Source organism: Scomber japonicus, chromosome 8 (assembly GCF_027409825.1).
Source record: "Scomber japonicus isolate fScoJap1 chromosome 8, fScoJap1.pri, whole genome shotgun sequence".
Classification (NCBI taxonomy): Eukaryota; Metazoa; Chordata; class Actinopteri; order Scombriformes; family Scombridae; genus Scomber; species Scomber japonicus.
The window spans coordinates 27,543,096-27,559,372 of NC_070585.1; the positions used below are offsets into that span (position 1 = coordinate 27,543,096).

Genomic DNA, 16,277 nt, shown 5'->3' on the forward strand with positions numbered 1-16,277 from the left:
CTAGAAGCGCCACAGTAGCCAATCACAAGAGGAGCTAGGCGGGCTCAATTCGTGTCCGCCAATTGTGGAGATTCGTTCGCGTCTCATAGCAACCAGGAAACTACTACGCAGGCGCAGTGTGTAATTGTTGAAGACAGGCAGCTGGGCAATGGAGCAGACTTAAAGCATCATATATTATTCACTAAAGGTATCATTGTATTTTTTTTTTGGTGGTTAAAGTTTGTATTATCGGCTGTGGAGACTCCCCTGCGTGCTAGTTCACCATTGCCTTCGTGTAGACGAGCCCGAATTTAGAAGTAAAGTATGTTTATTTCTTAAGATATTAGCATGTTAGCTTAGCTTGCAAGCCTTTCTCCCATATGTCACTATGAGTCCCCCTGATTTTTTTGGTGTTGACAATGCATTTTACTAGTAGCGGAATAAATACTCAAAAACCAGGATGCCCAAAGAAACATTAAAATAGGGTTTATTTTTCCTTTTTTTTCCCAGAGGGAATTTGATGCTTAAAAAAGACTCTAAATGTGGAAGATATCCACTTGATATGACTAACTCTGAAGCTTGAGTTAGTCATTTAATGTGTAAAAGCATTGTGCAATGCATTGTGCATTGTGAAAGCAACATTACAGTCTCTTTAGTGTCAAAGTTCCTATTTTTGTTACTATACTTCCACCACAGCTGAAGAGGGAAACACAAAGAGGGAATTTGATGCTTAAAAAAAGACTCTAGATGTGGAAGATATCCACTTGGTATGACTAACTCTGAAGCTTGAGTTAGTCATTTAATGTGTGAAAGCATTGTGCAATGCATTGTGCATTGTGAAAGCAACATTACAGTCTCTTGAGTGTCAAAGTTCCTATTTTTGTTACCATACTTCCACCACTTATCAGGAAAACACTGTCTGAGAAATTACTAGGTCAGACTTCATAATACACTAATAATGTAATTGTTGGAGACCAAAATCCTCCTTCTGCGTAAAATTGTATATTAAAAGTTTATCTGAGCTTCAGCCATCCAAATGATTCAAATCAAGTAGATATATCTCAATGCTACAGTTTTTTTTGTGGCAAAGCCCCTCTTTCTGTTACTATACTTCCACCACAGCTTAACAGGGAAACACAAAGAGGAAATTTGATGCTAGAAAGAATGTAAATGTGGCAGATATCACCTTTATATGACTAACTCAGACGTCTGAAGCTTGAGTTAGTCATTATCACCTACATTGAAAGCACATTTGTATACAGTTACTCAAGTTTAGAGATTCCCTTGGGGGAATTTCAAATCGACATGGCAATACGGAAACAAAAGTAGCAGCATAGTGGTGAAACTGATAAAATATATGAAATAAAGTAAATCTTCAATATATAAATGTGCAATATACAGAAGTTCTTGAGATTAGATACATGTGTGCAATGTTCCTGGGATTTACATCTATACTTCCACCACAGAACAACAGAGAAATACAAATAGGGAATTGGATTCTAAAAAGACTGTAAATGTGGCAGTTTATCCAAGCAGTTGAACCTCACATTTGTATTTGATATAGTACAGACAGGTGATTGTAAGATGCTTTCAAATGAATTAAGTCAGTTAACTTTTGACTGCAGACCATTTATCTTATCTACCAGTTAGGTTTCATATAAGGTGATTGACAAACAAGGGAGATAATAAAACAGTTGTGTAGTCACTAAACATCTGTGTAGGCCAACTATTTTCCACAGAAAGAATTGATCAGGAATTGATAAGAGAATCAATAAAGCATTGGAGCAATAAGCAGAATCGATAATGGCATTGATATCAATGAAATGTCATCAATTCCCATCCCTATACTTGAGTAAATATATGTAGTTACTTTTCGCCACTCCATGTGACAAATTTGTAACACAGACAATGTAAACTTTGCAGTCTTACTTACTAAAAGGTGAATATTTTTGGGTTTTCTATTTGCTAAAAGGAAAATAAACTTAACCTGTCTTTTTACAATTCAGGCACCTCAAGTAATGCTGGGAAGTACAATTATAAACCAACGGCAGCATGTCGGACTGCAGAAGCTTGCAGCGCTTGCAGGAATCGCACATTCCTCCCTGGGCCCCAATAAAAGGTACAAGTTTATCCAAGATGCAGCAAGCGGGGAGTCAGCACTCGCAGGTTCGTGCTTCCGCGCCTTTGAGAACTTAGAGCTGACCTGCGCGGTGGGTCAGCTGGTTTACGAGACTATTCAAGCACACCAGAAAGTGTATCACACAGGGTCGGGATGCCTGCTGTTTCTTGCAGGAGCGTGGAGCCGCGTTGCTCTGGAGTGCCTTCAGAGAGGAGTTTCAGTATCACACATCATCTCAGCTATGTCTGAGGGGATGGACGTATGCTTAGATATTTGCCGAAGATACAGCATTTCAACTGATAATCTTGGCGTGGCACCATCAGATAGCTGCACCACATCCTCTCCAAGTTCAGGGCTTCATCTGTCACGGAAACCCATCGTGGAGGCTTCACAGGAACCATCAAATTTTCAAGGGACAAAAAAAATTGGTCACCAAACGTTGAACATTAGCAGACAAAGGAAAGTAAAGCTAAGCCGACATTTTTGTGAGACCAAGTCTGAAGATGTTTCCACACATCTGCAGCCTCATCAGCCTAAGCTTCCAGACATTGCACACATTACTGAGGGATTGAGCCACGGATGTGCCGAAGCAATGAATTTAGTCGTTGAAGCCAGCCGGATGCAGTCAAAAAGTAATGACCGAGATATGAGATGTTCTACATTTGATGTTACTAAAGTGGTAACTTGTGTGCTGCCTGGTTTACCAGAGGATCATGCTTGTGTTTTACCAGGCTGCATTGTTCTCCTACATGCTGAACAGGCCGCCGTTGCTTATCACTTGAAAGAAAAACACCTTAAAGTTGCTCTTATTAATGGCGATTTATCAGCCACCTATCACCACCTCGGCTTTAAAAGACCAACAGGTATACAACGTGTGTGCGACCAGTCAGATTTGTCGAGTTTACGCAAAGATGAAGAGTGGCTGGAAAAAGTTGTGACGCTTTTGCTGAGTCTGGAAGTCAACCTTATATTAGTCAGCGGTCTTACTAATGAAAAAGTGATTCAGCGCTTTTGTAGACATCATATTCTTGTGGTGGAAAAAGTGAAAGCTTCCGTTTTGAAGGCGTTCGCAAATGCAGCAGGTGCCGTTCCGGTGACATACACCACACAGCTGAGTAAGCACTGTATCGGTACTGGAATTAGGGTTGTAATATGGAGGGACCTCGGAAGCAACGAGAGGAAGTTTTCAACAGCTGTGAATATTTGCACTGGTGGGAACGATGCATTGGTCACAGCGATCCTCACAAGCTGCGTTCACGGAAAGCTGCAGGCCTTGGAGGATCAGTTTTGGGCTTGTGCTTATCGTTTACACCACGCACTGAAAGATGAAGCCCTCTTGCCCGGTGCTGGAGTGACAGAGATGCTTTGTATTCATCATCTAGAAAAGCAAGCAGAGCAGTACGTTAAGCACCGCAGAGACAGGAATGGCGACTCTGTCCAACAAACCAAAGCAGGGGCAGCAGCTAACCCCTATAGGGGTGTGGTGTTGCATCTCATGGCAGATGGCCTAACAGATTACATATCAACTGTAATGTATAACACTGGAGAGATTTCAAAAGTCAAAGCCAGGACTGCTGTAAGCCAACAACTGCATGACTATAAGGGAGGTGTGGGCAGTGCTGCAAAATTCTCACAGCTTTCTTTGGAGGGTGGAGCGGTGGATGGTGAAGGTTCCTCCGCTATGAAATCTGATAAAGCAGCAGCTGTAAAAATCTATGACAATCTCTGTGTGAAGCAGGATGCATGGAGGAAAGCCTTAGATCTGGTTTTCCTGGTCTTGCAGACTGATGCAGAGGTCATTACACGAGTAGACCAAAACACTGACAGTGTGCAGGCAGATCTAATGTTTTTATGATCTGCGTACTGCATCTTGTAGGATTTCAGTGTGTATTTGATTGTACACTACTTTCTTCTTTTTTGTACCCAAATGGAAAAAAAAGTTGTTTATTCATACTTAATTGTGTGAATAGGTAATTCAGTTTTGTTTTGTATCACTGGAAGTAGAATAAAATGGTTTTGTATTCTTTATTGTCTTGTCATCAATAAATAGTTGAAGGACTATATTAAAAAATCATTTTAGTGAGGCATTGCTACTTATTTTCTACCACAAGGGGGAGACATACGATTAATCAACATTGTAGTTTTTTATCTGGCGTCTGTACACAGGCTGGTGCATAAAAATATGACAAAAGAAATTCTGATATTGCCAATAAAACATATGAGGGGCTAAGTGCTCCACTTTTTTTCCTCCCCGAATTTAAAGTGTTAACCCTTTCAACCATTGCCATCCTCGCCACTAATGTAATTAAAAAGCCCTGCCAAATGAGCACAGTGTGTTGAAAACATACACGAAAGATGGTCGGTATAATATTTACACATATTTTTATTTAACTTGTCAACATTTTAGTTTTGAAGCTGCTATGCACTATTCTCATGGGTAATACCATGAGAGCAGTTAATTTATTTTATTAACCGAGTCTAACTTAGCTGACAGTGGTTGTACATCATGCTGTACACACCTTCGTGTTCAGTTCAGCCAGGGAAAACAAGTACTACATGTCCAAAACCGCAATTAAATGTCCCTCTTATGGAGCGTGGGAGGAATTCTGTTGTGCCATTATGCGTTTTAGTCTTGGTGCACTTCCTTGACAATATTTGCCTGTGCTTCATTATGTGACTCCAGCTTGACTAACATAGTTCACATTTAACACTGACGCCCTGCCAACCGTGGCTGTTTTATGGCCCTTTCTGTCATAATGGGAATGGTTGATGGAGTAAAAACGCCTCCAGCTAGAGTAAATGTTTTGTCTTCTCTGGTCTTGTCATTTACAGAAAAATTAAAACAAAGGAAATTACAACTTTCAGAGGTTATAGTTCTAGAGACCTTTTCTTAACCTAACATTTCCTTTCCCACGTAATCATTCAAAGGTCAGAGAAATATTAAGAAGGCGTTAATGCACTGACTCTTAACCCTCAATTTTGCGAGACAAAATTAGATTCATTCACAAATTAAGGTTTATTCTAAGTGAAGAAAACCTTCATTCATTTAACAGCATTTGTTTTTACAACTTGAGAATCTATAATTCTAAAAATGAGAAGTCTACAATTTGCATAAAATACAAAAAAAAAAAAAAGAAGCTGCACAGAAAAAAATACGCTTGACAGCACTCTTGGAAATCTTCATACTTTTTCCTACGACAGTTTCATGTTACAGAGGTGTTAATTGCGTTGACATGTGAGACCTTCCATTTCCTCTGAGATCTGAGAGAGTAGTTCTTATCACATTCTAAAAATAGTTCAGTGAAATAAAAAAAAAAGGTTACGAAGGCTTCACTTCACCGTGGAGCCACCGCAATCAGTCAGCAGTGGTGTGGCAATGAGAGGGTGGGGTGTGACATAATATGACAAAAACAACAAAAGGAAATTCAGATGCCAAAAATGATGACACATCTGAGAGTTCAGGCTGAGTCCACATTTTAATGCTTCACTTGCACAGAGCAAACATGGATCTGATGCATGCACAAAATCAGAGATTACTTTAAAAATGTAAAATTATTTTGAGTGCCCTTGTAGCCGAATGGTTACAGTACAACGTCCCTGGTTCGTCTATGGCTTGGGACCCTTTTTGCATGTTTTATGTCTTAATTTCTAGCTGACAATGTGAACTTTTATTTCCATTTTGAGAAATGTCATGTCAGCACATTCAGACTTGTTTCCTAGTAAATCAACTGTTTTTATTTTACATTTAATTTCTAATAAAAGGGTTAGGGTTTAATTTAAAGTCTGTTTTTGATTCAATCATGATCATAAAACATGTCTGCATATTTGATTTAACAAAATAAAAGTGTTGGATTAATTTTTCTAGTCTGACATATACTGGTCCTACTGGTTCACAAAACTACAATAGTTAAGTTGTTTTTTTACTGCACAACTCCCAGGTAGGTTTTGAAATAAAGTCAACAGTGTGGGAACAGGTGTCGTACTGACACTCGTATGTGAACTTATTTTTAGAAAGTCACGTGTTTATATAACCAGTAACTAACCATAAATCTTGCTTTTTTTTCCAGACACAATCATTGTTGCACTATTTATGCTGTAAGCCATTATTACAAAAGAGAAAATGTGCCATACAGTGTATCTACTAGACTGATTAAAAGTGCATATCATTGATTGCCCTCTCAAATGACCTATCATTACTAACAGGAGCTCTTGATAGCATACAGTTTGAAAATGACCTAAAACAGGAATGGATAGATGTCAAAATTCACTTTCAGCCACTTTACAAGGTTGTAGGTTGTCTTTTTTGTTTGGTGTTGTGGTCCTTTTTAGGGTTGCACCCAATGAATGTTTTCATTATTGATTATTGATAATTATTGATAATTTGCTGATTATTTAATTGAAAAAGCCCAATATAACATACTGTACAACAATAGCCTTGTTTTCTCTGACCAACACTCCCAAACACCGACATTTTCAATTCACTATAATATAAAAGACCCAGAAATGCAACATTTTACATTTGACTTTATTTAAAAGCTGATAGCCATCAAACATTTGGCCTGTTTTGCTTCAAAATGACTGAAACAATTTCTCTGTTATGAAAATAGTCCTCGATTAATTTTCTAACTACCGACTAATCAGTTAATAGACCAACAGTTCAAAGGCAGTAATCATGTTAATCTTGCTTCATCGTCTGTAACAGAAGACCTTTAAAGGCGCATTTAGACCACGAGACTCTGAAATCACTGAGGCCCATAATGCTAATTATAATATTTGTGCATACTTGTGTGGAATGTGACGGGTCAATACCAGTGGAAGTCTAATTGAAGACCCGTGAATAGCATGCTCTCTTTTTAGTCCACTGGATGTTTAGTTTTTTTTTTTGGAAATTGATATCTTGAAAAAAAGAGTATAATTTGGACATGAGTTGTGCCGCTATAGGTTTTGATGGGTCACCAAAATGCCCAGACGTAGCACTGAAAGCCCGTCGGCTCTGGAAGGTGTATAGATAATCTTTTTTTCCATTACTTTGCTCTCTCAGTAGTAGAATTATTGTAATCTCACATTACTTTATGGGTGAAATTAGGAGTTCATGATGGTACAACTTGGTAAACGTAATGGACAAAACTGTCGCGTTGTTTAAAAGCTTTTCAGATTGATACAATTCCTGAAAATTCATCACAATGATGTCTTAAACCAACTGAACCTCTTCTGTGGTTGGATGACTATTTTGACTACAACTTTTCAAGTCTCTGGTCTTAGTCACTCGAATGGCCTGGTTGGATGTCAGATGTTTCACTGACCAGTTTCAGGGGGGTCAACATCATGACGTCAACCGAGAGCACAGCTGACTGTCAACTGATCCAGCACAAGTTTCAGATGTGGTTACCTTTACCCACAAGCCCTGACCAGCAAGTGCCTATTTCGACAAATGGACGGCCTTGTTTGTCTTAAATTCAAAAAGAAAGAAATCCTGCACGAATAACTCCCATCACTCGAGGAAGTTGAGAATAGCAATTAAAGGCACTCATTCATGATGTCGGCCATTTCATTCACATTGTTTTTTTTTTACCTATGAATAGCACTTAGTCTGAATCATTGAACAGGCTGCCTCTCATTTTACGTCTGTCTTTTCTTGCTCTTGAGAGGACTGGGTGAATGAAAGCTCTGCTTCTGTTCACATGGTTGCCGCTGCTCTTGGCACTATGAAGGGTAAGCGACACAGTCCAAGTTGCATGTCCCCCCTCCTTGCCCTCCTCTCCTTTCTCGACGTCTGCTTGCTTGGTTGGTTAAAACACTGAGCATTAGTGGGCGTGAGCATGTGTGTGTGTGTGTGTGATGGTGTTCTTAGGGCGCATGCGAACTGAGGCCCAAAGGGGAAAGCCTTCCACACAGATCTAAGCCAGCTGCCCTGATTTAAACACTTTCGTTGCAAGCAGAGTGGAAGAGAGGGGGAATCCGCATGCATCCCCCGACCAGTGTGCTCAAAGTTTGCTGGCAAAGCAGCTGCCAGCTCTACAAACGGCAGACGAGCAGCTACAAATGTTAGATTTAGACGTTTGCTGCTAGGTCGAAGCTGACCCAGGAGATCCTCTGCTTTAGATCATTCTCAAAGGGCACTTGCTGCCCTGAAAGGGGGGTGTTCAAGCAAACTGACCTCTGAGGTTAAGTAGAATCAGTTTGTGTAAAAGCTCTGTGGAGGAGGGGAGGAGGGAACAGGCACCAGTTAGTGGGAGGTGGGAGGCCACGGTGGGGCTCCTGCACTGCTCAAGAAGGAGACGAAGCAGTCGCCGGGAAGCAGGGAAAGAGGAGGAGATGGCCACGGGAGAAATCACAACACTTCCCTCCACACCTGAAGACGGCGGCAGCGGTAGCTTTCCTCCCGGGAGCTTCAAGGATCCCAAAAGGCTGTACTGTAAGAACGGGGGCTTCTTCTTGAGGATAAAGTCTGACGGGGGAGTGGATGGAATCCGGGAGAAGAACGACCCCCACAGTAAGTTCTTCTAGTCCCCTTCTTCTTCTTCTTCTTCTCCTTCTTCTTCCTTTGCACAGAGCTCACACAAAGCTTCTTTATATTCTTTTTAATATGCAACAGGGAAGTAAAAGTGAAGCAAAAAAAAAAAAAATCATGGAGGAACGATGTGAATTTTCCAGCTCACTGAGGTCTATTCTCCACTAGTAAACACTATGACCAAAATGTGTGTAGGCCTTCTTATGGAAAGTGTAATAAGTCTGGTTTTAGAAAAAAAAAAAAAGAATCTTAATCAATGGGAACTTTGATGGAATATGCGTGATGTTTTTAGAAAATGTTGTTGATCACCATGCTGAGTCACAGCCATTCACACTGTTCACTGTGTGGTTTACGTCACACAAGACAGCACAACATGGAGTTAAAAGCCAGTATTAGTGAATTCCTGATTTAGAAGGACCTTGTCAGTATTTGAGGTAAATGACAGTATGCCACTTACATATCTACACATTATGTAAGAAAATCTAATTCATTATTTATTTAATTCTTTAATTATTCTGCAGCAGTGGTCAATGCCTAATAAGGAATGATAAGTTTTAAGATTTTTTCATATGCTTAGATTTAAATACAATTAAAAAGTTAACATGCTTGTTTGGTTTGGACAACTCTAACACCCCTTGTCTCTGTATCAGTAATTTCTTCTAGGTTTCCTAAGTTGCATCAGTAAGTAGTGAGGTGTTTGTGTGTCATGAAATTGGGTTTTTCCTGAAGAAGAGTAAAGCTGTATCTTGCCCAACATATAGTGTGACATTTCAAACAGGTGTGCCCAAACTAATGCCTGATGTGGTCCCGGGTTAAAGGAAACAACGGGAATTACCCATCAATTACATTTAGTCAGACTCATTTGTGAAATAAACCAGGACAGTGGGTTTATTGGGAGGATGTGAGCAAGTTTTGTTTTTAGTTTGCATTAAAAAAAAAAAAAGTTTTATTTGGGATATCAAAGAGGAAGTAGGTTAAGAGAGGTATACAGTCATAATGAGTCATATAACTAGAATCAGTTTTAATCAGTGGCTTTTTACCATTATAGTTTCGTACAGCTTCTGTGATCTGAACTTTGCTTCATCAATGGTTCTTTTGTTAAGGCTGTGATAGACCTGCCAGTGTAACATACCTGCCAGTTAGAAATGGGAACTGTTACCCAAGGATCATTAAGTAGGGTTTTTTTTTACAAAAATTTTCCATCACATTTGGGTTCTTTGTAACTTACCTTCCTATCTAATATTTTCTGAGGTCAATATTACCAATGAACATTACCACAATTTGTTGTTACATTAGACAATCACAGATAGGAACCCTGGACGACACTATACAGAGACAAGAGGAACTGAGCAAAAGTTTCTCTGTAGTCACAACAGCTGTGGGACATAATATGCCCAGTAAACATCGAACACACACAGCACACTCAGACCAATTGTACTTTTTTTTTCAATGAGGAACACCTCTTTGATCTGTGACACAAATCATCCAGGCAGCAGCTTAAGTGCAGTCAGATGTGTCTCTATCTGAAGTTTTAATGTGGATTAATTGTGGACAGATCCCTCAATTTACTGTACAGGGCCCCTGCTTCCTTTTTGTTGGTTTGGCCTCGTGCAAAGTATGCTCTGTTGGCAAGCAGCACTGTCTCTGCAAAAAGAGAAATATGAGGATGATTTTTGATGTGTGTGTAGGTTGTCAGAAAGCCAAACAGGTACTGTCTATTTAGCCTGCTGTCAGCTACACTGTATTTCACTGCTACTGTGTAGTGGCTAATGTGGGTTAGCTTGTTAGCGTAATTTGTATTTGATTCATTTACTGCAAATAAGTATCAGCCACTCTTAGCCAAAACATGGAGGAAAACCACAACAAAAAAGAAGCAGCCAACTATTCTCTTGCTGGGAAGTGATGTTTTTCTGGCTAAACAAATATCAGGATTCAGCATATTGCAGCGCATCATTTTTTTCCTTTATTTTAATTTTAACCAGGATTTCATGTCTGCCTGCAACCAAAAAGTTATGTTTCCTGCTCCAAGACGACATTGATGGTGCAACAGTGATCCTACTAAAACTAAATTAGGCCTTCTTACAATTAGCACCAAAACATCTTTGTTATATAAAATAAAATGAAATTTGGACTTATGGACAAAGATGAACAGATACATTCGTAATTTTCTATTTTCTTGGAAAAATAAAAACCCATAAATAACCAGCTGTAAGCACATTTAAAAGCTGCATTAAAGGACATTTAATCATGTTATTTATAACACTTGTATCTGCATTCACATTGTCCTTTTTTTGTGAATGGGGACACTTGCAGTGCTGAAATCACATTATTTTTTATCAATAACTCTCCAACTTTATGGAGCTTAGTCTTTTAGCTCATTCTTGTTGTTTTTACCGCATGGTTCATTATCATGGCTTTCATCCATGTTGTGTCCAGCTGTTTGCCCACTGCACATGACCTACGCAGCACCAAACAGGAGACACAATTAGCGGCTGTTAGGTGAAGGAAGTGAAACATTTATGGAATAATGAGCCAGATACAGTATGTTCCCGAGTAGTTGGTGCACATCAAACCAGATCTAACATGAGAGTGTATATTGGGCTTAACTTCTTCATGTGGTGTGAAAAACAACCACAAATGTGTTCCAGCATGTTAACCTAGTGGCCTAAAATTGATTCATGTAACTTTTAGCATCAACTTGTAATTATCTCTGGAAAAGTTTGCACTGTTTTCTCTGGACGAACACTTTCTCTCTTTTTTTTTGTCATAGTGATCCAAATTTCCCCCCAAAATGCTCTCAGTGGCACACAATATAAAATACTCTGCAGAGGATAGCAGCAGTAGGTTGCAGTCTGGCTATGATGGTCTGAGTCATTACTGCGATGTCTCAAAATAATAGAAGTAATGATTTCATATTGTAATGTTGAGTTGCTGACCATCTGTTCCATATCAACACGTAGATATTGTACATTCACTTCTAAAGCATTTTCAGTTTCAGTGTGAGTTGTTGTAGGGATGCATTGTGTAATATGCTCAAGCCCCATATATATATATATATATATATATATATATATATATATATATATATATATATAATAAACATATCCCTTAAACATAGCATTTTTCCTTTGGATTAAACATTACATGCTCAAACTACAAATGATTTCTGTCTTGGCTCATTTTGTCTAAACAAACTTTTGTCTTTTTCTTCAGTAAAGCTTCAACTGCAGGCGACCTCAGTGGGGGAGGTGGTTATCAAAGGGGTTAGCGCTAACCGCTATCTGGCGATGAACAGAGACGGACGACTGTTTGGAGCGGTGAGTGGGTCTGATTATCATCTCTCGATTAATGAAAGTCACATTATCTTCTCTCTTATGTAGAATTTAGAAATTACTGTAAATACTGTGACATGAAATGATCAAATGCCATTTCCTAAAAGTGTTCAAAGACCTTTTTCTAGTGACTACCCTTATCACAAATCTTTATTAAACACCAGCAGTTAATGCTTTCTGGTTGGCTGAAAAGCAATTTGACACCAGTGCTGTTATTGTCACAAGCAACATTTAGGCTGCTCTGTTTTGGAAACCAAATATTTATCAGTCACCCTACAAGAAAATCCTCCCCAAGTGAACCAGGATAATTAGGCTGACGGCCTTTCTGGCAGCACTGAAGATTACAAGACGAGGTCAAAACCAAGTACATGACTGAACTGCGTATGAAACAACACAGGGTTTTTAATTTGACGTGACGAATACAGGAAGTGGGGACACGTGGCCCGGGCCGAGTGATGAAGTGATGAATCATTACAATGGTGGTAACTTCATCACTCCATCATTCAGTCATGTATGTTTATAGGGGCGGCCCCACTGTTGTTCTCCAGCCTAAAAAAAGGTTTACCACAACAAAATGTGATTCAGAGAGACTGTATTACATAGTCACAGGTTCGATTTCTTGAATGGTTCTCATGCTTTCCATAAGTTAGTGACAACAATTTTGTGTCTACACTTCTCCTGTTTGGTCACCCAATTGATCAGTTTGACCGCGTTGTTTTACTTTTCGCTCTCGAGTCTTGTCCGCTGCATTAACGTTGCATTAGCCAAGCCGCTGTGAGCAACAAGATGATGAGTCTCATTAAGGCAAGGCGGAAAAGTTTGGGTTTGAGCACTCAAATCCAAATTACATTGTTTTATATGACATGGGGCTTGGTTTTGTACCACATAACAATACAGTCGAGCATAGAAACAAATACTGCATGTGAGAAGGTGAAGCTTATTTGGCTGTTGGCTGTGGAATCAACTACAATAAGCTCTGTTTCCATTTCCGCTTAAGTAAGTAGAGGCCTATTGGTGGAAATTAGCCAGCAGCTGAATTCTTGGGGCCTCAAGTATTCGCAGGCTTTTATAGTGATTTTATTGAATCTCTGCAGACAACCTGACAGTGGTGATGGAGGAGGTGGAGTGTCATAGTTGGTATGAAAGAAAATGAAAGAATCACATAAATGTTTTAAGAGCTGCATCCAACAAATGTTTACTTTAAGGAACTAACAATTAGATTTGCTTTTGTGAAATTTGGTTAAAAAGAGGAGCTTTGATAGCAGCAAAATTAGAGAGAGTTTAGCCCGACCGATACTTTGGTCAACTGATATTATTGGCTGATATTGGCCTATCACAGATATATCAGTATCTGTGTTTATACCGTCCCATATGTGCCAATATTTATTTTTAAAATATAAGGGCAGCGTTTTTTTCTATTTAATCATTTTTTCTTAAATCAAGTTTCATATATATGTATTGAGTTTATTGTTTCAGAGCACTGATGTAATTTTTATAGAAATTAAGTGTATCACAGCCTCCATTACATATCTTCTTCACAAGTGTTTGGTAACAACGTTTATTCCCTAATATCAGTATAAGGATTGGCCCCAAAAATCCAATATCGGCATTTGGCAGGGCCCTAATACAGAGACTTAAAATTTCTATATTTTTAGCAAGAGGAGATAGAAACTCATCAGTAAAGGGATAAAGGTGAAGAAAAACACATCTTCCTTACTTAACTTTCAATAAAGACAAGTTATTAGAGTCCAGACTTCTGCTCAAGTTTGCAGCTCTAAAAAGTTAGCGAATGCACTTGGTGTCTGCATGAAGAGATTACAATTTGTTTGTTTGTTTTTATTTTTTCAGAAGTTTTAGAGCGATTTTACTGATCAGCCAACAGAGGGACAACAAACTGCGGATCATCAAACGGTTGTTTGATGATCAGATGTTTCGCATGTGAGGTAGAAAATGTCACATCTGAGTGACATTTTCATAGTGTAAACAAATTCAAGACATAATCTGGCACAACACATGCTGTGACCAGTTTGCTGCATTTAAATTATATCTTGATGTCCCTTTTATTGTCACTAAAACAATCTGAAACAGTTTTCTTAATGTTAATGACAAAGTAGCCAAAAGTAGTTTGGCACGACTGTCTTATATAGCCACAGTGTTGTTGCTCACAGCAGTAGTGGAAGCGTGAAGTGTGGTGACTGATGTGGTTTGGTGGTTTTTAAGGGGTGTCCACACTTTGTCATTGGCAAAGAGCGTTCCCTCCTAATGAGAAGCAACAGCAGCGAGCTGCCACCCAATGCGTCGCTCGGTTCTGCTTTGACTCTGCCCAGAAAATCATTAACATCCACAAGCTGCTCATTCATTCTTTTATCTTCCCCATTTGATGTGACAAGGAAGTATAGTCAGTGTTTTAACTGAGATGAGGATCTGTTTTAATATGATGAAATGAATGATCAAAATGATGAAAAGGAAGCCAATTATGAAAGTATTCAAACATTTCCCCCTCTAATTTAGCTGACTGATCTTTGGCACAATTTATTTTAATAATTGTCTGGCTGATAAATGTTTGACATGGTGGGTTCATTTTAAAACTGTATTTTTTGTGCCTCAAAAAACTAAAATGTAATGCTTGAATAAATGTTTATATAAATTTGAAATGAACTTATTTGAAATATTAAAAAAGAGAAAAAAATCAAAGACCAGATGCAAAAAGTAACTGGACTTCTTTGCATGTCAGTATTAAGTACTAGCTTGGGTCACCATTGATTCAGTTATTAACTATCATAGATCACACATATGAACACCTGGACTGCTGTTATCTTTAAAGAAGGACTAATATGGACCAACTGGGGAGCTACTGTTTATAATAATGAATTGTAATTGTAGTGTCATTCTGTGGTTGTTGCAACTGAAATACTATTTAATAGCTCCATTCTTGCGAGGTCACGGTCAACTAAAAAAAGAAACAAAAGCCTCTTGTTGGACAGGGTAGTTGACGCCCAGCGAGGCGACAAGTTTTTGGCCAGACGTTCTGTAACTAATGCTCTCTCCGTTTATTCTACCAAGGAAAATTTTAAGCGGGAGGAGAGGGTAACTAATAAAAACAGATAAGTCAATAAAATGGCGAAAGAAGAATCAAATAACATCACATTGTGCTCTCTTTAAACCTCCCTATACTCCATAAACTTGTCTTCAATTATCGTTGTGATTCATGTTTGATGTTAGTTCAGCTTCTTTAAAAAATATTGCTAAGGAAAAACACTTTTTAAACATAGTTATAACAACGATTACATTCAGATCTGAGATGGTTCATGTGTTCATTTAATGTCATGAAGTATGAACATTACACATTTTCTCCACATTTGACAACATATCGTACAATATATCAAACAAATTCAATCATTCATGCAAAATAACTTTAATTTAAGTGCCACTGCAAGTTACCAGATTCCCTTCCGGTTGATATTATACAGAAATGATAATGTTGAGATGAGATTTTGGTTTAGGGGAATTATTAAAAGTGAGCTGAGAAGATTATTAGCATTTTTGAAAAACAAATACTGAAATGAAATTAATATAAGACGTATAGATGAAATGCCCTAACAGCAGCTTCCCTTTGTTGAACTGTATTAACAGTACAGGAGTTCTGACATCATTTTACTGACTAGTTTCACAGTTTTCTTCCTCAAGTTACTCTTTACTTATTGGTTATTCCTCTGTACCTTTCTCTCCAGAGACGAGCAACAGATGAATGCTACTTCTTAGAGCGGCTTGAGAGCAACAACTACAACACCTACCGCTCCAGGAAGTACCCCAACATGTACGTGGCACTGAAGCGGACCGGCCAGTACAAGTCCGGAAACAAAACAGGACCGGGTCAGAAGGCCATTCTCTTTCTTCCAATGTCTGCCAAGTCCTAATCTGGGATCGGCAGAAGAAGCGTTAACGTCTTAGTGGCAACGACAAAGATGATGTGACGGCAATGGAGACAAAGTGTTACATCAACATTGCCCAAAATAGCTGTGATGCTTTCTGACTGTTTTTATTCTGACAGTTTTTTTTATCCTGAAGTGCTCTTATTCAGCTTTCCTTTCAAACAGAGGCACACATTCACACCTTGCTGCTTCCCAGTAAGACCAGGCTTTTACTGAGGACCAGCTAACAGCTACACTCGAGCAAATAGAGCCAGGTGCCTTGCTCAAGTGCACCCAACAGTATGGCAGCATAGCATTATCTGTTTATTTTAGCAACACTAAAATCTTCCCTCCGAGGGATGAAGCAGTTACCTTGTGGTCACAAGTCTGCTCAGTTTATGACCGTGTAAGCTGCAGTCTGAGTG

General features: G+C 38.9%; 2 protein-coding genes across 2 annotated transcripts; both read left to right on the forward strand.

Moving 5' to 3' along the window:
* The first annotated feature begins 154 nt into the window (after nucleotides 1–154).
* On the forward strand, nucleotides 155–3,953 carry bbs12 (Bardet-Biedl syndrome 12). The gene is made up of 2 exons (XM_053323346.1): nucleotides 155–187; nucleotides 1,986–3,953. The coding sequence occupies exon 2, from the start codon at nucleotides 1,998–2,000 to the stop codon at nucleotides 3,951–3,953; it is 1,956 nt and encodes a 651-aa protein (XP_053179321.1). The 5' UTR covers nucleotides 155–187; nucleotides 1,986–1,997.
* Nucleotides 3,954–8,374: 4,421 nt separating this feature from the next.
* Nucleotides 8,375–16,119, forward strand: fgf2 (fibroblast growth factor 2). Its single transcript, XM_053323350.1, has 3 exons — nucleotides 8,375–8,591; nucleotides 11,823–11,926; nucleotides 15,673–16,119. Exons 1-3 carry the CDS (start codon nucleotides 8,414–8,416, stop codon nucleotides 15,856–15,858), a joined length of 468 nt encoding a protein of 155 aa, XP_053179325.1. The 5' UTR covers nucleotides 8,375–8,413; the 3' UTR covers nucleotides 15,859–16,119.
* The last annotated feature ends 158 nt before the right edge of the window (nucleotides 16,120–16,277 follow it).

Coding starts and splice junctions, on each gene's coding strand:
- bbs12 (XM_053323346.1), top strand. CDS start 1,998: ATGCTGGGAAGTACAATTATAAACCAACGGCAGCATGTCGGACTGCAG.
- fgf2 (XM_053323350.1), top strand. CDS start 8,414: ATGGCCACGGGAGAAATCACAACACTTCCCTCCACACCTGAAGACGGC. Junction 8,592..11,822: donor GGAGAAGAACGACCCCCACA/GTAAGTTCTTCT, acceptor CTTTTTCTTCAG/TAAAGCTTCAACTGCAGGCG. Junction 11,927..15,672: donor ACGGACGACTGTTTGGAGCG/GTGAGTGGGTCT, acceptor CTTTCTCTCCAG/AGACGAGCAACAGATGAATG.